The sequence below is a fragment of the Oryx dammah genome, unplaced genomic scaffold, assembly GCF_014754425.2.
Source record: "Oryx dammah isolate SB20612 unplaced genomic scaffold, SCBI_Odam_1.1 HiC_scaffold_2, whole genome shotgun sequence".
Lineage (NCBI taxonomy): Eukaryota > Metazoa > Chordata > Mammalia > Artiodactyla > Bovidae > Oryx > Oryx dammah.
In genome coordinates this window covers 183,475,489-183,490,005 of record NW_024070186.1, presented here as the reverse complement: position 1 = coordinate 183,490,005, position 14,517 = coordinate 183,475,489, and the positions used below count along the sequence as shown (strand labels likewise).

Below are 14,517 nucleotides of genomic sequence, written 5' to 3'. Positions count from 1 at the left end.
GCCTGGGGGGATAATCATTGGCTGCCGCCTGATCTGCCCTGATACTGTCTTCTTGTGATGAAGGTTCTCACTTTGTTTGGTGATCAGTTCCCCACCACTGACCATCCTACCCTGTTCAAATATCTATTCCTCCTATGATACTGCTCCTGGCCATAACTAATTCTGTCTTCTATGTGCCTCATTTTTCTATCTCATTTAATCCTCTAAAATAATACTCTGAGACTTCCCTGGTGGTCCAGTGGCTAAGACTCCGCATTCCCAAAGCAGGGGCCGTGGGTTCCATCCCTGGTCAGGGAACTAGATCCCAAGTGCTGCAACTAAGACCTGGTGCAGCCAAAGTAATAATAATAACCCTTTGAAGTGGGTCTTTTTCTTTAAAAAATTATTTATTTATATTGAAGTACAGCTGATTTATGTTTTAGATGTATGACAAAGTGATTCTTTCCTACTATAGGTTACTGCAAGATAAGTATAAGTACTATAAGTAGAGCCTTGTTGTTGATCTAATTTATAATAATAGGGTATATCTGTTAATCTCAAATTCCTAAGCTATCTCTCATAACCTTTTCCCTTTTGGCAACCCTAAGTTTGCTTTCTATATCTGTGAGTCTGTTTCTGTTTTGTAAATAAGTTCATTTGTATCTTTTTTTTTCTTTTGGCCATCCAATTTTGGAATCTTAGTTCCCTGACCAGGAATTGAACCCATGCCCTCTGCAGTGGAAGTGCCATCATTTGTATCATTTTTTTAAATGAAGCAGATCTTATTCTTCTTTTATTAATGATGGTCCAGAGAGACTGTAAGTAATTTGCCCAAGATAAGTGGCTGTGCTGGATGGACCTCAGCCAGCTCCTCTCTTTTCTGCTACCCCATCATCAGTGACCACACTTTCCTGGCCACAGGTGAGATCCTTTCCTTCTCTGTCCTCAGCTGAATCCCCACTGTTCTCATTCACTGCACTCTGAAAATTATACATTCCTTTATGTTTGCCCCTCATAAGGCTGTGAATCCCTCCAGGTGGGACACTCCAGTTCCATTTTCCAAGTGATCTCAGTAAATGTTTTTGATCACATGAAGTTCAAGCTACTTTAGCCCGTGTGTCTGGTTAGTTATGGCTAGTTGACCATTTTGCCTTCACTTACACAAAACGAGTGGACATGAAAAAGTGATGATACTAGACAAAATGTGCAAGATCTCATGATCTTGGTCCAATAGGGACAAAGTTGAGACATGCTAAGTACTGTGGATGCTAATGGGGCTTCCCCAGTGGCTCAGTGGTAAAGAATCAGCCTGCAACGCAGGAAACGCAGGAAACTCAGGTTCTATCCCTGGGTTGGGAAGATCCCCTGGGGGAGGGCATGGTAACCCACTCCAGTATTCTTGCCTAGGAAATCTCACGGACAGAGGAGCCTGACGGGCTACAGTCCATAGGGTCGCAGAGTCAGACATGATTGAAGCAACTGAGCACGCAAGCACATAGATGCTAAAATCAATGACTCACAGCTGGATGTGCAGTGAGCAGTTGGTGTGCCCTGTATTCAACTGGGAAGGAAAAGAACAAAATCAAGGCTTGTGAACAGAATGCTGGAAATGTATGATTTAGGTGTATAACTAAAACGTGAGGGATAATTAGGAATCTTAGGATTTTCTCATTTCCACTGCATGGAGCCCCTCCTTAGAACACGAGACATTTGTTTTACTAGTGCACTCTTGATTCATATAGACACATTTCCTTGGCACTCACCATGCACCAGACCATGTTCTGGAGTGAACCCTAAGAGGTGAGTACAGTTATGACCCTTTTTTTTTAGGTGAGGAAACAGAAGCAGAGAGAAGTAAAATAACTTGCCCCAGGTGTTCACTTCAGCAGCACATGTACTAAAATTGTAGGAAAAAAGAGAAGATTAGCAAGGCCCCTGTGCAAGGATGCCAAGCAAATTCATAAAGCATTCCATAATTTTATTATCAACTCTCTACAAATTCTTATCTTCGGAGAAGATAATGTTTAAACCTGCATCACAATCACCCTTGTTTACTTGGAGCTTCAGCATCAGTTCTTCCAATGAATATTCAGGGTTGATTTCCTTTAAGATTGGCTGGCTTGGTTTACTGTGTGTTTTTTTTTTCTGGTCACTTCCCAGAGCTGACTCTCCCCACCCTTAACATCTTTTGTCTTTAGATGAGGCTGGCAGGGCTGCAGCCACTTTGGTGAGTTACTCAGTTTTTTCTGATTCTCTCCCATATATACATGTTATTAAACTTTGATTTTCTCCTGTTTAAAAATAAATAAATGAGTAACTTTCCCTGGGCACACACCATCTGAGCAGTGGTGGCTGAATGCCAACACTGTACTCTTCACCAGCACCTCACAGCACCTCACTGTCTTAATGCATTTGCAGAACACGTCACGCATGAGAGCAGATGACTCTTTGAACCTCATGTGATGTGTCAAGGAAAGCAAATCTGCTCCTATTTTTAGATGAATTCTTTCTGACACAAAGCAAGAAGGAGGGCAGTGTGGTGGAATGACTCCCACATAGGTAGCAACTTACCCAGCATATATGAGCACTGGCTGATTTACAACTCAGACGGACAGGGATTTCATCCCTTTGAATACTATATTGTTATACGTTCTGGAGAGTGATTATTTTTGTGAAGAGGAGCAAAACAGATTAAAGGAAACAAAAAACTAAACAAAGGGAAAAATAAAAAGTTGCAGTGGATAAAGCAATTCAGTAAGAGAAAGCAAAAACAGAGGTTAAAAAAAGTTACTGTGTAATTATATCTCAATAAAAGGAAATTAAAACCAGGTTCCCAAGTGACTTTAATTTGAGTTGTTCAAGCCAACTTACACAAAATTATTTTGTAGTCTTATGACACATTTGACAAGATCTCTAGGATCTAAACTCAAGTTAAGCCAAGCTTTAAGATAAAGCTAACTGCAGATGAAAAAGATATGGCCTCCTAAACCATCTTTATTTTGAAGAGATCAAAAAGGAAGGCCATTTTGTGAAATTCTCAAGGAAGAGAATACACATTTACTTAGTACATATCACATGCCAGGTCTATTGCCAAAAGCTGATCTCATTATCTCCAATTTACAGAGGAAGAAACCGAGGCTCAGTAGGTAATGAAAAGAGTGAAAACTGGAATTAGGCTTTAAACCCATGTCTCTTCGTAATACATGTGGACAGTAGTTTGTGGACAGCAGTCTGTCCACAAATTCTTGGTACATTACTATAGGTTTCTGATTTCAAAAGTGATTAACTCATTTTGTAATATATACACATATTGAATCATAATGTTGTATCCTTGAAACTAATATAATGTTATATGTCAATTGTATCTCAATTTAAAAAAATTATTAATATTGTACACTTACCTACCTGATTCTTGGTCTCTAGAGCCACTCTAGTTACTGCCCTGAAGTGAAGTGAAGTTGATCAGTCATGTCTGACCCTTTGCGACCCCATGGATTGTAGCCTACCAGGCTCCTCCATCCATGGGATTTTCCAGGCAAGAGTACTGGAGTGGGTTGCCATTCAGTTCAGTTCAGTTCAGTCGCTCAGTCGTGTCCAACTCTCTGCAACCCCATGAACTGCAGCACGCCAGGCCTTCCTGTCCATCACCAACTCCCAGACTTCACTCAAACTCACGTCCTTCGAGTCAGTGATGCCATCCAGCCATCTCATCCTCTGTTATCCCCTTCTCCTCCTGCCCCCAATCCCTCCCAGCATCAGAGTCTTTCCCAATGAATCAACTCTTCGCATGAGGTGGCCAAAGTACTGGATTTTCAGCTTTAGCATCATTCCTTCCAAAGAACACCCAGGGTTGATCTCCTTCAGAATGGACTGGTTGGATCTCCTTGCAGTCCAAGGGACTCTCAAGAGTCTTCTCCCACACCACAGCTCAAATTAGAGGGTCCTAATTCTAGACTTATACCCTGACAATTTTCAACAAATAGCATTGTTATATCAAGAAACTCTACAGGGACCTTACCATTTGACAGAGATAAACATCATTTTTTTTCAAGTTTTTTAAGCTACATTTCATAACAGGAAGCAACATTTTATATCGTGACCCACTACATATGCAGAGTGTTTAACTGCACTATTTCAAAAAACAATATAAGGACTTTGCTGGTGGTCCAATGGTTAAGATTCCACGCTTTTACTGCAGGGGGCGCAAGTTTGATTCCTGGTTGGGGAAATAAGATTCCACAAGCCGAGTGGCCAAAAATCTCCCCCAAAGCCCATAGTATTTAACTTTGTTACATGCTCTGCTCTCTTCATTTTTTTTTTCTATTCCATTTTTTAAATATGCTGGTCCTGAGGTGTTAAATTGATTCCATGGCCCACCAGTGTCAAGATCTACAGTTTGAGAAACACTGTACTTTAGGATTTGGGTTGATCTGGAGATTTTTTCCTCATTTGATAAATGAAGAAATATAGGCTCTCCAGAATGAAGTGAGTTCTTTAAATGTACACAACTAAGAAGTATTGAATGAGGACCTTGACACAGAATTCTGCCTTTACACCCAGTATTCTTCTGAATAGAGAATTTCTCCAGAAGAATTGTAAATGAGAAACTGAAGAACACCCACATGCCCTCCCTGCAAGAAGAAAGGCTTAGCTACATGAAGAAACGGGGGTGGGGGGGTACACTTCCTAGGAGTCTCGCTGCAGCCGAGGCATTTGACAGTCCTTTCTGGAGGACACCTGCTCTGGACCAGGTAAGATGCAGGTGCCGGAATTCAGAGGTGGATTCATAGTCCCTGGGAGGGGCTCCCGTTTCAGTAGAGGAGTCCACGAAAATGGATAAATTACCGTGCAGGCGAATTAGAGCCATATTAGTGATGGAGGAAATTAAAAGAAATTAAAAGACAGTTGCTCCTTGGAAGAAAAACTATGACAAACTTAGCGTATTAAAAAGTAGAGATGTCACTTTGTTGACAAAAGTCTGTATAGTCAAAGCTATGGTTTTTCCATGTATGGATGTCAGAGTTGGACCATAAAGAAGGCTGAGAGCCAAAGAATTGATGCTTTTGAACTGTGGTGCTGGAGAAGGCTATTGAGAGTCCCTTGGACTGCAAGGAGATCCAACCAGTCCATCCTAAAGGGATGAATATTCATTGGAAAGACTGATGCTGAAGCTGAAGCTCCAATACTTTGACCACCTGATGTGAAGAGCCAACTCATTGGATAAGACCATGATGCTGGGAAAGATTGAAGGCAGGAGGAGAAGGGGACGACAGAGGATGAGAATTTCGATGGCATCACCGACTCAGTGGACATGAGTTTAAGGAAACTCAGGGAGATGGTGAAGGACAGAGAAGCCTGGCATGCTGCAGTCGATGGGGTTGCAGAGTCAGACATGACTGAGCGACTGAACAATAACAAGTGATGGAGGAAGCACAGCTGGAGGTCAGAGAAAGGAGCTTGATTTCAGTTCAGAGCCTGGGAGAAGGGAGCTGAGGAGAGAAGCTGTGGTGGAGGGCCCACAGAGTGGCTGCAGTTGTGGCGATACGGCAGACTGTCTTAAGGGTAGAAGGTACTGGCTGGGCAGAAAGAGAAGAGCGTGTTAAGTAGCTGGAGCAACATGAGCCAACTGTAGGCCACTGAGGGGCAAAGTGTGGGGCATGAAGAACAGTGGGGTAGGGAGTAGAAGCCCCTTTGGCAACTTAGCAAAGTCACCTTTGCCCACTAGACATTTTTTAATATTAAAAAGTTTATTCATTTAGTTTATTTAGTTGCAGCATGTAAGATCTTCAGTCTTCAATGAGACATAAGAGATCTTTAGTTGCAACATGCAAACTCTCAGTTGCAGCCTGTAGAAACTAGTTCCCTGATCAGGGTTCAAACCTGGGCTCCCTGCATTGAGAGTTCAGAGTCTTAGCCACTGGAACACCAGGGAAGTCCTGCAAGGAACGCTTTTGAAAGGCAAAACCCTTCAGGGCTCCCCTCACTCTTGGAAGGAATCCAAACCCCTGACCACATCTCCCTCGCCCTGCACCCTCTGCCCACTGACTGCTGCCCAGACCTTGCCTCCCAACTGCTTCCCTCTCTTACCACCAGCCACCCTGCCCTCCCCACCGTTTCTAAATTCATCCCACATGCTCCCTGCTCAGGACTCTGGTGTTCATTGTTCCCTCTGCCTGGCCCGCTCTTCACACAAATAGCTGTATTTCTCTTTATGACTTCAGTCAGGTCTCTTCGCAAATGTTACAGACCAGAGGACCCTCCAAGCCGGAGAAGCAGCCTCCCTACCCCTCTTCATGTTCTCACTCTGATTTGACGGTTTCTTCATAGCACACCTCCTACAGTGATGTCGTTGTTCATTTGATGACACCCACTCACTCCCACTGGAACGATCCCTGGGTCGGGAAGATCCCCTGGAGGAGGGCATGGCAACCCACTCCAGTATTCTTGCCTGGAAAATCCCACAGACAGAGGAGTCTGGTGGTCTACGGTCCATAGGCTCCCAAAGAGTCAGATACGACTGAATCGACTTAGCACGCATGCACGTGCCCACTGGAGTGGAAGCTCTTAGGGGTGGGATTTGAATCTCTTCCTCGTTGGTATCTCTTCAATATCTGGGGTGGTGCCTCCAACCTATAGATGCTCCATAAACATGTGTTGAGTGAGTTGCTTTGCTAAGGGGGCGAAGAAGATGGTGAGAGAGTTTAAGTTGCCTGGGAGAGCAGAAAGCTTGGGAAGGCTTTGGACTTTCCTGGTCTATAGGACCAGGGCAGGTGTGCCTTTCACTGCTCATAGACTGGGACAGGTAGGCCCCCAGCTGGCACATGGGTTAAATGTGAAAGAGTTCAAAGGGAAGCTAATGAGGTAGAAGCAGAGGGGGGCCTGGTGTCCCATGGCCTCCGCCTCTTCCTTCTGGCTCCTGAGGCACAGCATCAGAGCAAGCTCTAGAGGAGGTACCTGCATCAGCTACACAGGGGCCTTCCTTGTCTCCAGGAGAACAGAGGATGAACCCTGAGACCCCTCCCACTGGAGGAAGGGCATCTCTGTCACGCTGGAGAGGGCACTAAGGAACTGTTGCCCAGAACCCAGGGACCAGTCTGCAGGCAGAGAGGAGACCCTGGATCACAGCATTGTTTGGGTGGGTGTATGAAAATGAACCTATGACCAGTGTAAGAGATTATTCTGAGGGTCCCAGAGGAGTTTTCCCAAGGTGTTCCCCTCAGATCTCTCTGAGCTGCCATCTTTGATTTCCAGTATTTTTTTCACAGACTGCGTGATGTGCCCCTATTAAAGAAGAGAGAGATGGGTGATAGTGAGGGGTGAGGGCAGAGTTAGAGAGAGATTTGGGGAGAGACAAAGAGACAAGGAAGGAAGAGAAGAACAGAAGGAAAAAGGCACTGAGAGAGGGAACATAAAGAGAAAACCTTGGGATAGGAGATGTCAGGGGAAGATCAAGACATTAGAGGAAGGAGAGAGAATCAATCGGGAGAGAAAGGCAAGTGCAAGGAAGCTGCCCTTGCTGGGACTTCCCTGGTGGTCCAGTGGCTAAGCCTCTGGCACTCCCAATGCAGGGGACCTGGGTTAAATCCCAGCTCAGGCAAAGAGATCCCACATGCCACGACTAAGACCTAGCACAACCAAATAAACAATAAATATTGAAAGAAAGACAAAAGCCATTAGAGGACAAAATGGCTGGAATGAGATAAAAGTGGTCACCAGGATGTGCTTGTTTTGGACACGCAGAAGGTTGGAGAAGGGAGACCACACAGCTTATCCTTGACTGCCCTCCTAGATCTCGGAATCTCCCCACCAGGAGCCCCGCCCTACTTCCGGCTCCCCAGGGTGGGGCTCTTTTGTTTCCTGGGATGGGTCCCGAGCACCAGATGGTGAGCCTGTCCTCTGAATGCTGGGCTCCTGGTTATTAATAACCAAGGCTAATGGTTCCAGTCCCTCCCCGGCCTCTGTCCTTCTGACCTGCTGCCTCAGTGGGTGAGAGGGCCAGTCCTGGAGGGGTCCCAGAAGACAAAGGCTGGCAAAGAGAAGAAATTGATGACACCTATCCTGGGAAGCTTCAGACCCACAGGAGGGAGTCATTGCCCTGGGCGGGCTACAGCACCAGGCAGATTCAGCTACGGTGTCAGAAGTCCTGAGGGCCCAGCACGGCCCCCAGGGCAGGTCCTGTCTGCTTTTACTTCCTCAGCTTCCCATTTGCCCACTAAACTGACTGTTCCGGGGAGGGGGGTCTGCAGGTGTTGCCTCAAGTCACTCTTCTCAGAGAGAAAAAGTTTGTGAAGCAGCTGACAGATTGATGATGGATGGTTGGAAGAAATAGAGAGTACAACAAAATATTAACCATGAGAGGATTTCCTCGGTGGCTTAGTGGTAAAGAATCCACTTGCCAGTGCAGAAGACATGGGTTCGATCCCTGATCCGGAAAGATCCTGCATGTCGCAGAGCAGGTAAGCCCGTGCGTTGTCACCACTACTGAATCTGTGTTCTAGAACCTACGAGCCACAACTACTGAGCCTTCCTGCAGCAACTACTGAAGCTCTCGCACCCTAGAGCCTGTGCTCTGCAACAAGAGAAGCCGCTGCAGTGAGAAGCCTGCACACTGCAACGAAAAATAGCCCCTGCTCCTCACAACTAGAGAAAAGCCGGTGCAGCAACGAAGACCCAGCACAGCCAAACATAAATAAATAAATTTATTTTTTAATGAAGTAGAGCTTTGTTTCATCTGACTCAATTTAATAAAAAAATTTAACCATGACAGAATCTACATGGTGAGCATACGGATGTTCACTGTATATTCTTACAACTTTTCTACACTTTGAATTTTTTCATATAAAATATGAGAGGAGAGAAAAAAATTGCCCAGAAAATAGTATAAGGTGTTGGGAGTGTGATCCCTTTCCAAGAAAATCTATATTTCAAATGCCTGGAGAGGGCAATGTTTATCCTGAGAGATGGCAGATTGCAGGTAAGGACACCAACAGAAACCACATAGGGGAGGGAGAACCCTGGATAACACCAGGTGATGAGTAGTGTTGCCTGCCCACAGCTGCTGGCCTTTTGGTTGGTGATCTTTTCCCAAGTTTATTCTGCCTCTCCTGAGATCTAGGCCCTGGCCCAGAGTTGGCCCCACCCTGCCACCTGTAACCCTTGGGGTAGGATAAGTTCCAGACCCTGCCTGACAACTGATCCTAGGAGTCTGGTCGTGTTTGCTCAGGAGGTGAGGTTCACACGATAAACAGCAGGGGGAGGGATTGGACTTGGTATAAAAGATCTGGAAGTTGCTAGGGGAGCTATTTTGCACTTGAAACTGCCAGGTGAGGGGTGACAGAGGTATTGGCTAGGGGGTGATGGGGATTCCTGGATCTGGGTTAGGGGGAAATTCAAGCTGAGCTGGAGATGAGACTCCTTAGATTGAGCCGCAGGAGAGACCTGGGTGTCAACTAACCGGGGCATCTGAATTGGAGCTAGTCCTAGGTGTAAAGACGTCTGGATCTCAACTGTAGGGCTGGAGACACCTGGAATACACCCATGGCCAGATTTGTGTTAGTGGAGAATGAGGTATGACAAATAGACCAGGCACCTGGCATCTAATATCTTGAGCTGATTCCAGCTCCTTCTCAAACTTCTTTGGCTATCCCATCTCCACCAGAACTGCTTGGATGGTGATGCTGGCTGTCTCTTCTATTACCGTGTTCACTCTCCAAGTGACAGATAAATGCTCTAAAATGCTCCTTTCTTTCCAATTTGAGAAAAGGACCAACCTAGGAATTTAAACTATGCCCCAGATGCCCCACAAGCTGGGCCAATCTGCCCCAGCCCGACTTCCTTTAAGCTTTTGTCAGACTCCTGGTTTGATGAACTCAACCATCTCTATAATTTGGAGATGTCCTCCACCTTTTTTTTTTTTTTTTTTTTTTGGCTTTGCCATGTGGCTTGTAGGTCTTAGTTCCCCTGCAGTGGAAGTGCGGAGTCCTAACCACTGGACCACTCCCTCACTTCTTTAGAAAATTCCTTTCCTGCTTTGTGCTAGGAGGGAACAGGGGTCCACACAGCTTAATCCAGATAGAAAGTCAGGATTGATCTGGCTTGGGAGGGAAAAGGAGGGTTGGTTGTAGCCAGACAGGGGAGAGGGAGAGGGATTAAGGACACGTAAGATAGTATCTGTGCTGAACAGGACTAGAGACTATCGGCAGTTCTTTCAAAGCCCAAGACTGAGTGGACGAGGTCTGCATTGAAGGACCAAGAACCCCAAGACTCAGCTGGAGGTCAGGGGTGCCTGGGTAAATGGCCTCCGAGGGGATAAGGGCAACTCTTCACTCCCTTTTTTCTCACTCCAGCCCCAGGATGTGGACCACTGCTCTTCTCGCCCTACTTTGTGCCTCAGCCTCTGCCACAGAGAGTAAGTGAGAAGCCCGAAGCCCAGGACTAGGTCGGGGAAGACAGCCGCCCGTGCTGCAGGCAGCCAAGGCTTTCAGAGGCTGACTTGGCGTGGTGGGAACTGAGTTGTGGGAGGAAGAGGGGTGATGGGGAGAAACTGAGCTCTCAGGGGATTTCTCCCCACAACTCCTCCTTTCCCTCCAGTTCAACCCAGGGCCTCCTCCTACAGTGGAGAATACGGAGGCGGGGGAGGAGAACGATTCTCCCAGTCTGGAAACCAGCTGGATGGCCCCATCACCGCCATTCGCATCCGAGTCAGCAGTTACTACATCGTAGGGTAAGCGTCTTCGAGATTCTGTGCTTTGGCGACCTTCTAGGATCTTACTAAATTAGGAAGGTCTCAGTCACTTTGGGTCACATCAGCAAGTCACAGGGATAACATGATACAGAAGAGTTATTAGATGACTTGGATTTGAGACCTGTGCTGCCGAAACCCCTAAGACTCCCACATGTGTGATCTTGAGTAACTCATATACCCTAACCTCTGAGGGACCTGGGCATTGTCTAGTTTACCCCCACCCAAGGTTTAAATCCTGCCTGGCATCCTCCGTCTCTAACTTGATGCCTTTCCCCAAACGTGTGTCTTTCTGACATTGGAGCCTGGCACAGCACGAACAAGTCTCTCCCCTCATGGAGGCCTTTCAGATGTTTGGGGAAAAAAAAAATCCCTTTTCTTCTTTCAAGTAGGGAGTAGGGACCCAATGGGAACGTAGACTCCAAAGGCAAGCTCTTATTTTTACTGTCTGGGTGATTCCGGGCAAGCTGTTTTCCCTCTGTGAGCCTGTTCATCAGCAACATGAGAGCTGAAGTTCCGTGTATGACCTTCCAGGGCTCATCCAACCCTCACACTCTTCAGGGCTGTCATCTCCATCACCAGTGTGAAGGTCTCAGCCTGTAGGCCAACAGCTCCTGAATTCTGATCACCTTACTCAGTGTCTCCCTTCTTTCCCTCCTCACTCCACCCCTAGTCTCCAGGTGCGCTACGGCACGGTGTGGAGCGACTATGTGGGTGGCACCTCGGGAGACCTGGACGAGATCTTTCTCTACCCTGGGGAATCCATCGTTCAGGTGTCGGGAAAATACAAGACCTACCTGAGAAAGCTGGTCTTTGTGACAGACAAGTTCCGCTTCCTGTCTTTCGGGAAAGACAAAGGCACGAGTTTCAACGCTGTTCCCCTGTACCCCAACACTGTGCTACGATTCATCAGTGGCCGATCTGGCTCCCTTATTGATGCCATCGGCTTCCACTGGGACCTCTACCCTTCTGATTACGAGAGCTGCTGAGTTGCACGGCAACTCTACAATGGGGACCTGGGAACCCAGTCACCACTAACCATCATCCACATGTCACAATTTAAAAAAAAACAACAAACAATAAAAGGGCATGACTATAGCTAGTGGGATGCACCTCTTGATTCTGGGTAGGAATGTGCGAATCTCATTTCTGGCTACTTGTTGTGTGTTAGTCTGGGAAAGAGTGGGAGGAGGAAGGAGAGAGGTGAAAGAATCCTGAGCTTTTCTTCATAATTTATCAAGAGGAGGTGAGGTCTTCCTTAGTGGTCCAGTGGTTAAGAGTCTGCCTGCCAATGCAAGAGACACTGGTTTGATGCCTGGTTTGGGAGGATCCCACATGTCGAGGAGTGACTGAACCCATTCGCCACAACCACTGAAGCCCACAAGCCCATGCACCCCAGCAGGAGAGTAGCCAGGGCTCGCCACGACTAGAGAAAGTCAGAGTGCAGCAGCAAAGACCCAGCACAGCCCCAAATAACTAAACTTTACAGAAGTATTTTCAGCTGAGATAACTTTTAGAAATATAGAAGAGATAAGATTCTGGCCTGAACTGATTCTTGTTTTCAAATGTTTACCCAAACTGGAGGCTGAAGGTAAGGCCAAGTCGTGGCTTATCGCCAAAACTCGATGTTTCACTCTCCAGCCCTTTTTTCCTTTGTCTTCTTGAGATAGTGCCTCTCCACCAACAGGCTGTCACCTCACTCTCCTGACCTCAACCCACTCACCGTTTGTGGGTGCCTGGTTCATCATCCTTCGTTCTTTCCCAGAACCCACCCGACTGCCAAAGTTTAGCCCGAGTGGCTGCCAAGGACTCTGGCTGTTTACCCCATCCTAGTTCCCGCCTTTACACGTAAGTCCCGGGGTCCATGCTCAGCTCTCTCAGACCTCAGTTCTTTCCTCCGGAAGCCGCCACCTCCTCAACAGCTTCCACTCTGCCAACTGTTGTTGCTGTCTAGTCACTCAGTTGTATCCGACTGTTTATGACCCATGGACTGTATAGCTCGCCTGGCTTCTCTGTTCAGGGGATTTCCCAGACAAGAATACTAGAGTGGGTTGCCATTTCCTTCTCCAGGGGATCTTCCCAACCCAGGGATGGAACCCGCATCTCCTGCACTGGCAGGTGGAGTCTTCACCACTGAGTCACTGGGGAAGCCCACTCTGCCAATTTTACCCTCAAAACAAAAGGGTATTCCAGGAGGTGGGGTTGGGGCGGAGATTTGCCATCATGTTTCCGTGAACTGAAGGGGCTACTTAGAGGCCGGGAGAAGCATTAGGGGGACTGGACATATTCAGGAAGGATTTAAGGGTATATAGTTGCTTTGGAAATTCTAGTTCTCGGTCCCAAATTTTTGACAGTTTTTTGTTTGTTTATTTGTGCTCGTGGTGGTGATTACTCATTGCTCCCAATAGGTTTATTCACATCCCTGGGAATTTCGGTCACATTTTTTCCCAGTTAGACAAAAATAACAGTCATGTATATGTAATTTTATAAAGAAATAATAGCATGATACAAACTCATGACTAGTCTGTTTTTTATAAAAATGGCTTTATTTCTCTCAAGTCCATGGAATGGAATATTATGCAACTATATTTTTATTGGTATATAAATCCTGTAAAATTCACCCCACTTTTTGACTGCCCCCCCATGTCATGTGGGATGATTGTCATGGTTCCCCAACCTGGGTTGGAACCCACACCCCCTGCATTGGAAGCACTAAGTCTTAATCACTGGCTGGCCAGGGAAGACCCATAAAATTCACCCTTTAAAAAAATTTTTATTTTTTGGTGGGGTCTTCTTTGTTCTTCATGGACTTCTCATTGTGGTAGCTTTTCTTGTTGCAGAGCCCTGGCTCTAGCGTGCATGGACTTCAGTAGTTGTGGCATGTGGGCTTAGCTGCCCCATGGCACGTGAAATCCTCCTTGAGCAGGGATAGAACCATGTTCTCTGCATTGCCAGGTGGGTTCTTAGCCAGGGGACCACCAGGGAAGTCCAGAACTCCCCCTTTTAAAGTATGCCATTCAGAGGTATTTAGTGTATTCACAGATTGTGGAACCATCATCACTCTCTAATCCCAGAATAGTTTCACCACCTCAAAAAGAAACCCCGTCCCCATGAAGCAGTCACTCTCCATTCTCTCTCCCCCAGCCCCTAGTAACCCTCATCTCTTTTCTGTCTCTGTAGGTTTGCTTATTCCAGACATTTCACACAGATCAAATTATACAACAATGTGGCCTTTTATGTCTAGCTTCTGCCATTTAACATAGTAGTTTCACCCATATATCAATATTTTAGTCCTTCTTATGGCTGAATCTGACAGGCTTTTAACAGATCAGATATTTGGTCAACTTTAGGAAAGCCTCTGTTTTTTTTCACCCAGTTAGGGGACTGGCACCAAAGAGGCAGCCATGGCAGAAGGGAATTAAGGGGAGGGACTCCTGGCTTTTATCTAGTCCTTATTAGGTTTTGGCAGGAGATTATGATTAAGGAAAATGTCCCCTTACTTAAAAACTTGAGTTTTAAGAGTGCTGAATTAAGCTAATCATTTACCAAATAGTCCCTGCTAAAGGGTAGGAATACAAAGAGTACTGAAGATCTGGTTCTTTTCCTCTAGTTAAACTGTAGGTTTAGTGGCATAACAAAGGTGTTTTTCGTAATATGCTAAGAGAGCCAAAAGGAGGGTTAACTTTCTCTGGGAGGTCAGGGAAGTCTGTGTGTGTGTGTCTGTGGAGCAACAGTACTAAGTCTAGCTTATGTAGAAATACTTCTCTCCAGTCCATGGAATGGAATATTATGCAACT

The 14,517-nt window shown here is 46.2% G+C and overlaps 1 protein-coding gene and 1 non-coding gene across 2 annotated transcripts; both read left to right on the top strand.

Moving 5' to 3' along the window:
* The first annotated feature begins 1,852 nt into the window (after positions 1-1,852).
* On the top strand, positions 1,853-1,959 carry LOC120859517. The gene has a single exon (XR_005720102.1). It is a non-coding gene; the product is annotated as a U6 spliceosomal RNA (small nuclear RNA).
* An 8,361-nt stretch (positions 1,960-10,320) lies between these two features.
* ZG16 (zymogen granule protein 16) lies at positions 10,321-11,847 on the top strand. The gene is made up of 3 exons (XM_040259702.1): positions 10,321-10,387; positions 10,570-10,702; positions 11,394-11,847. The coding sequence occupies exons 1-3, from the start codon at positions 10,333-10,335 to the stop codon at positions 11,707-11,709; spliced, it is 504 nt and encodes a 167-aa protein (XP_040115636.1). The 5' UTR covers positions 10,321-10,332; the 3' UTR covers positions 11,710-11,847.
* Positions 11,848-14,517: the final 2,670 nt, after the last annotated feature.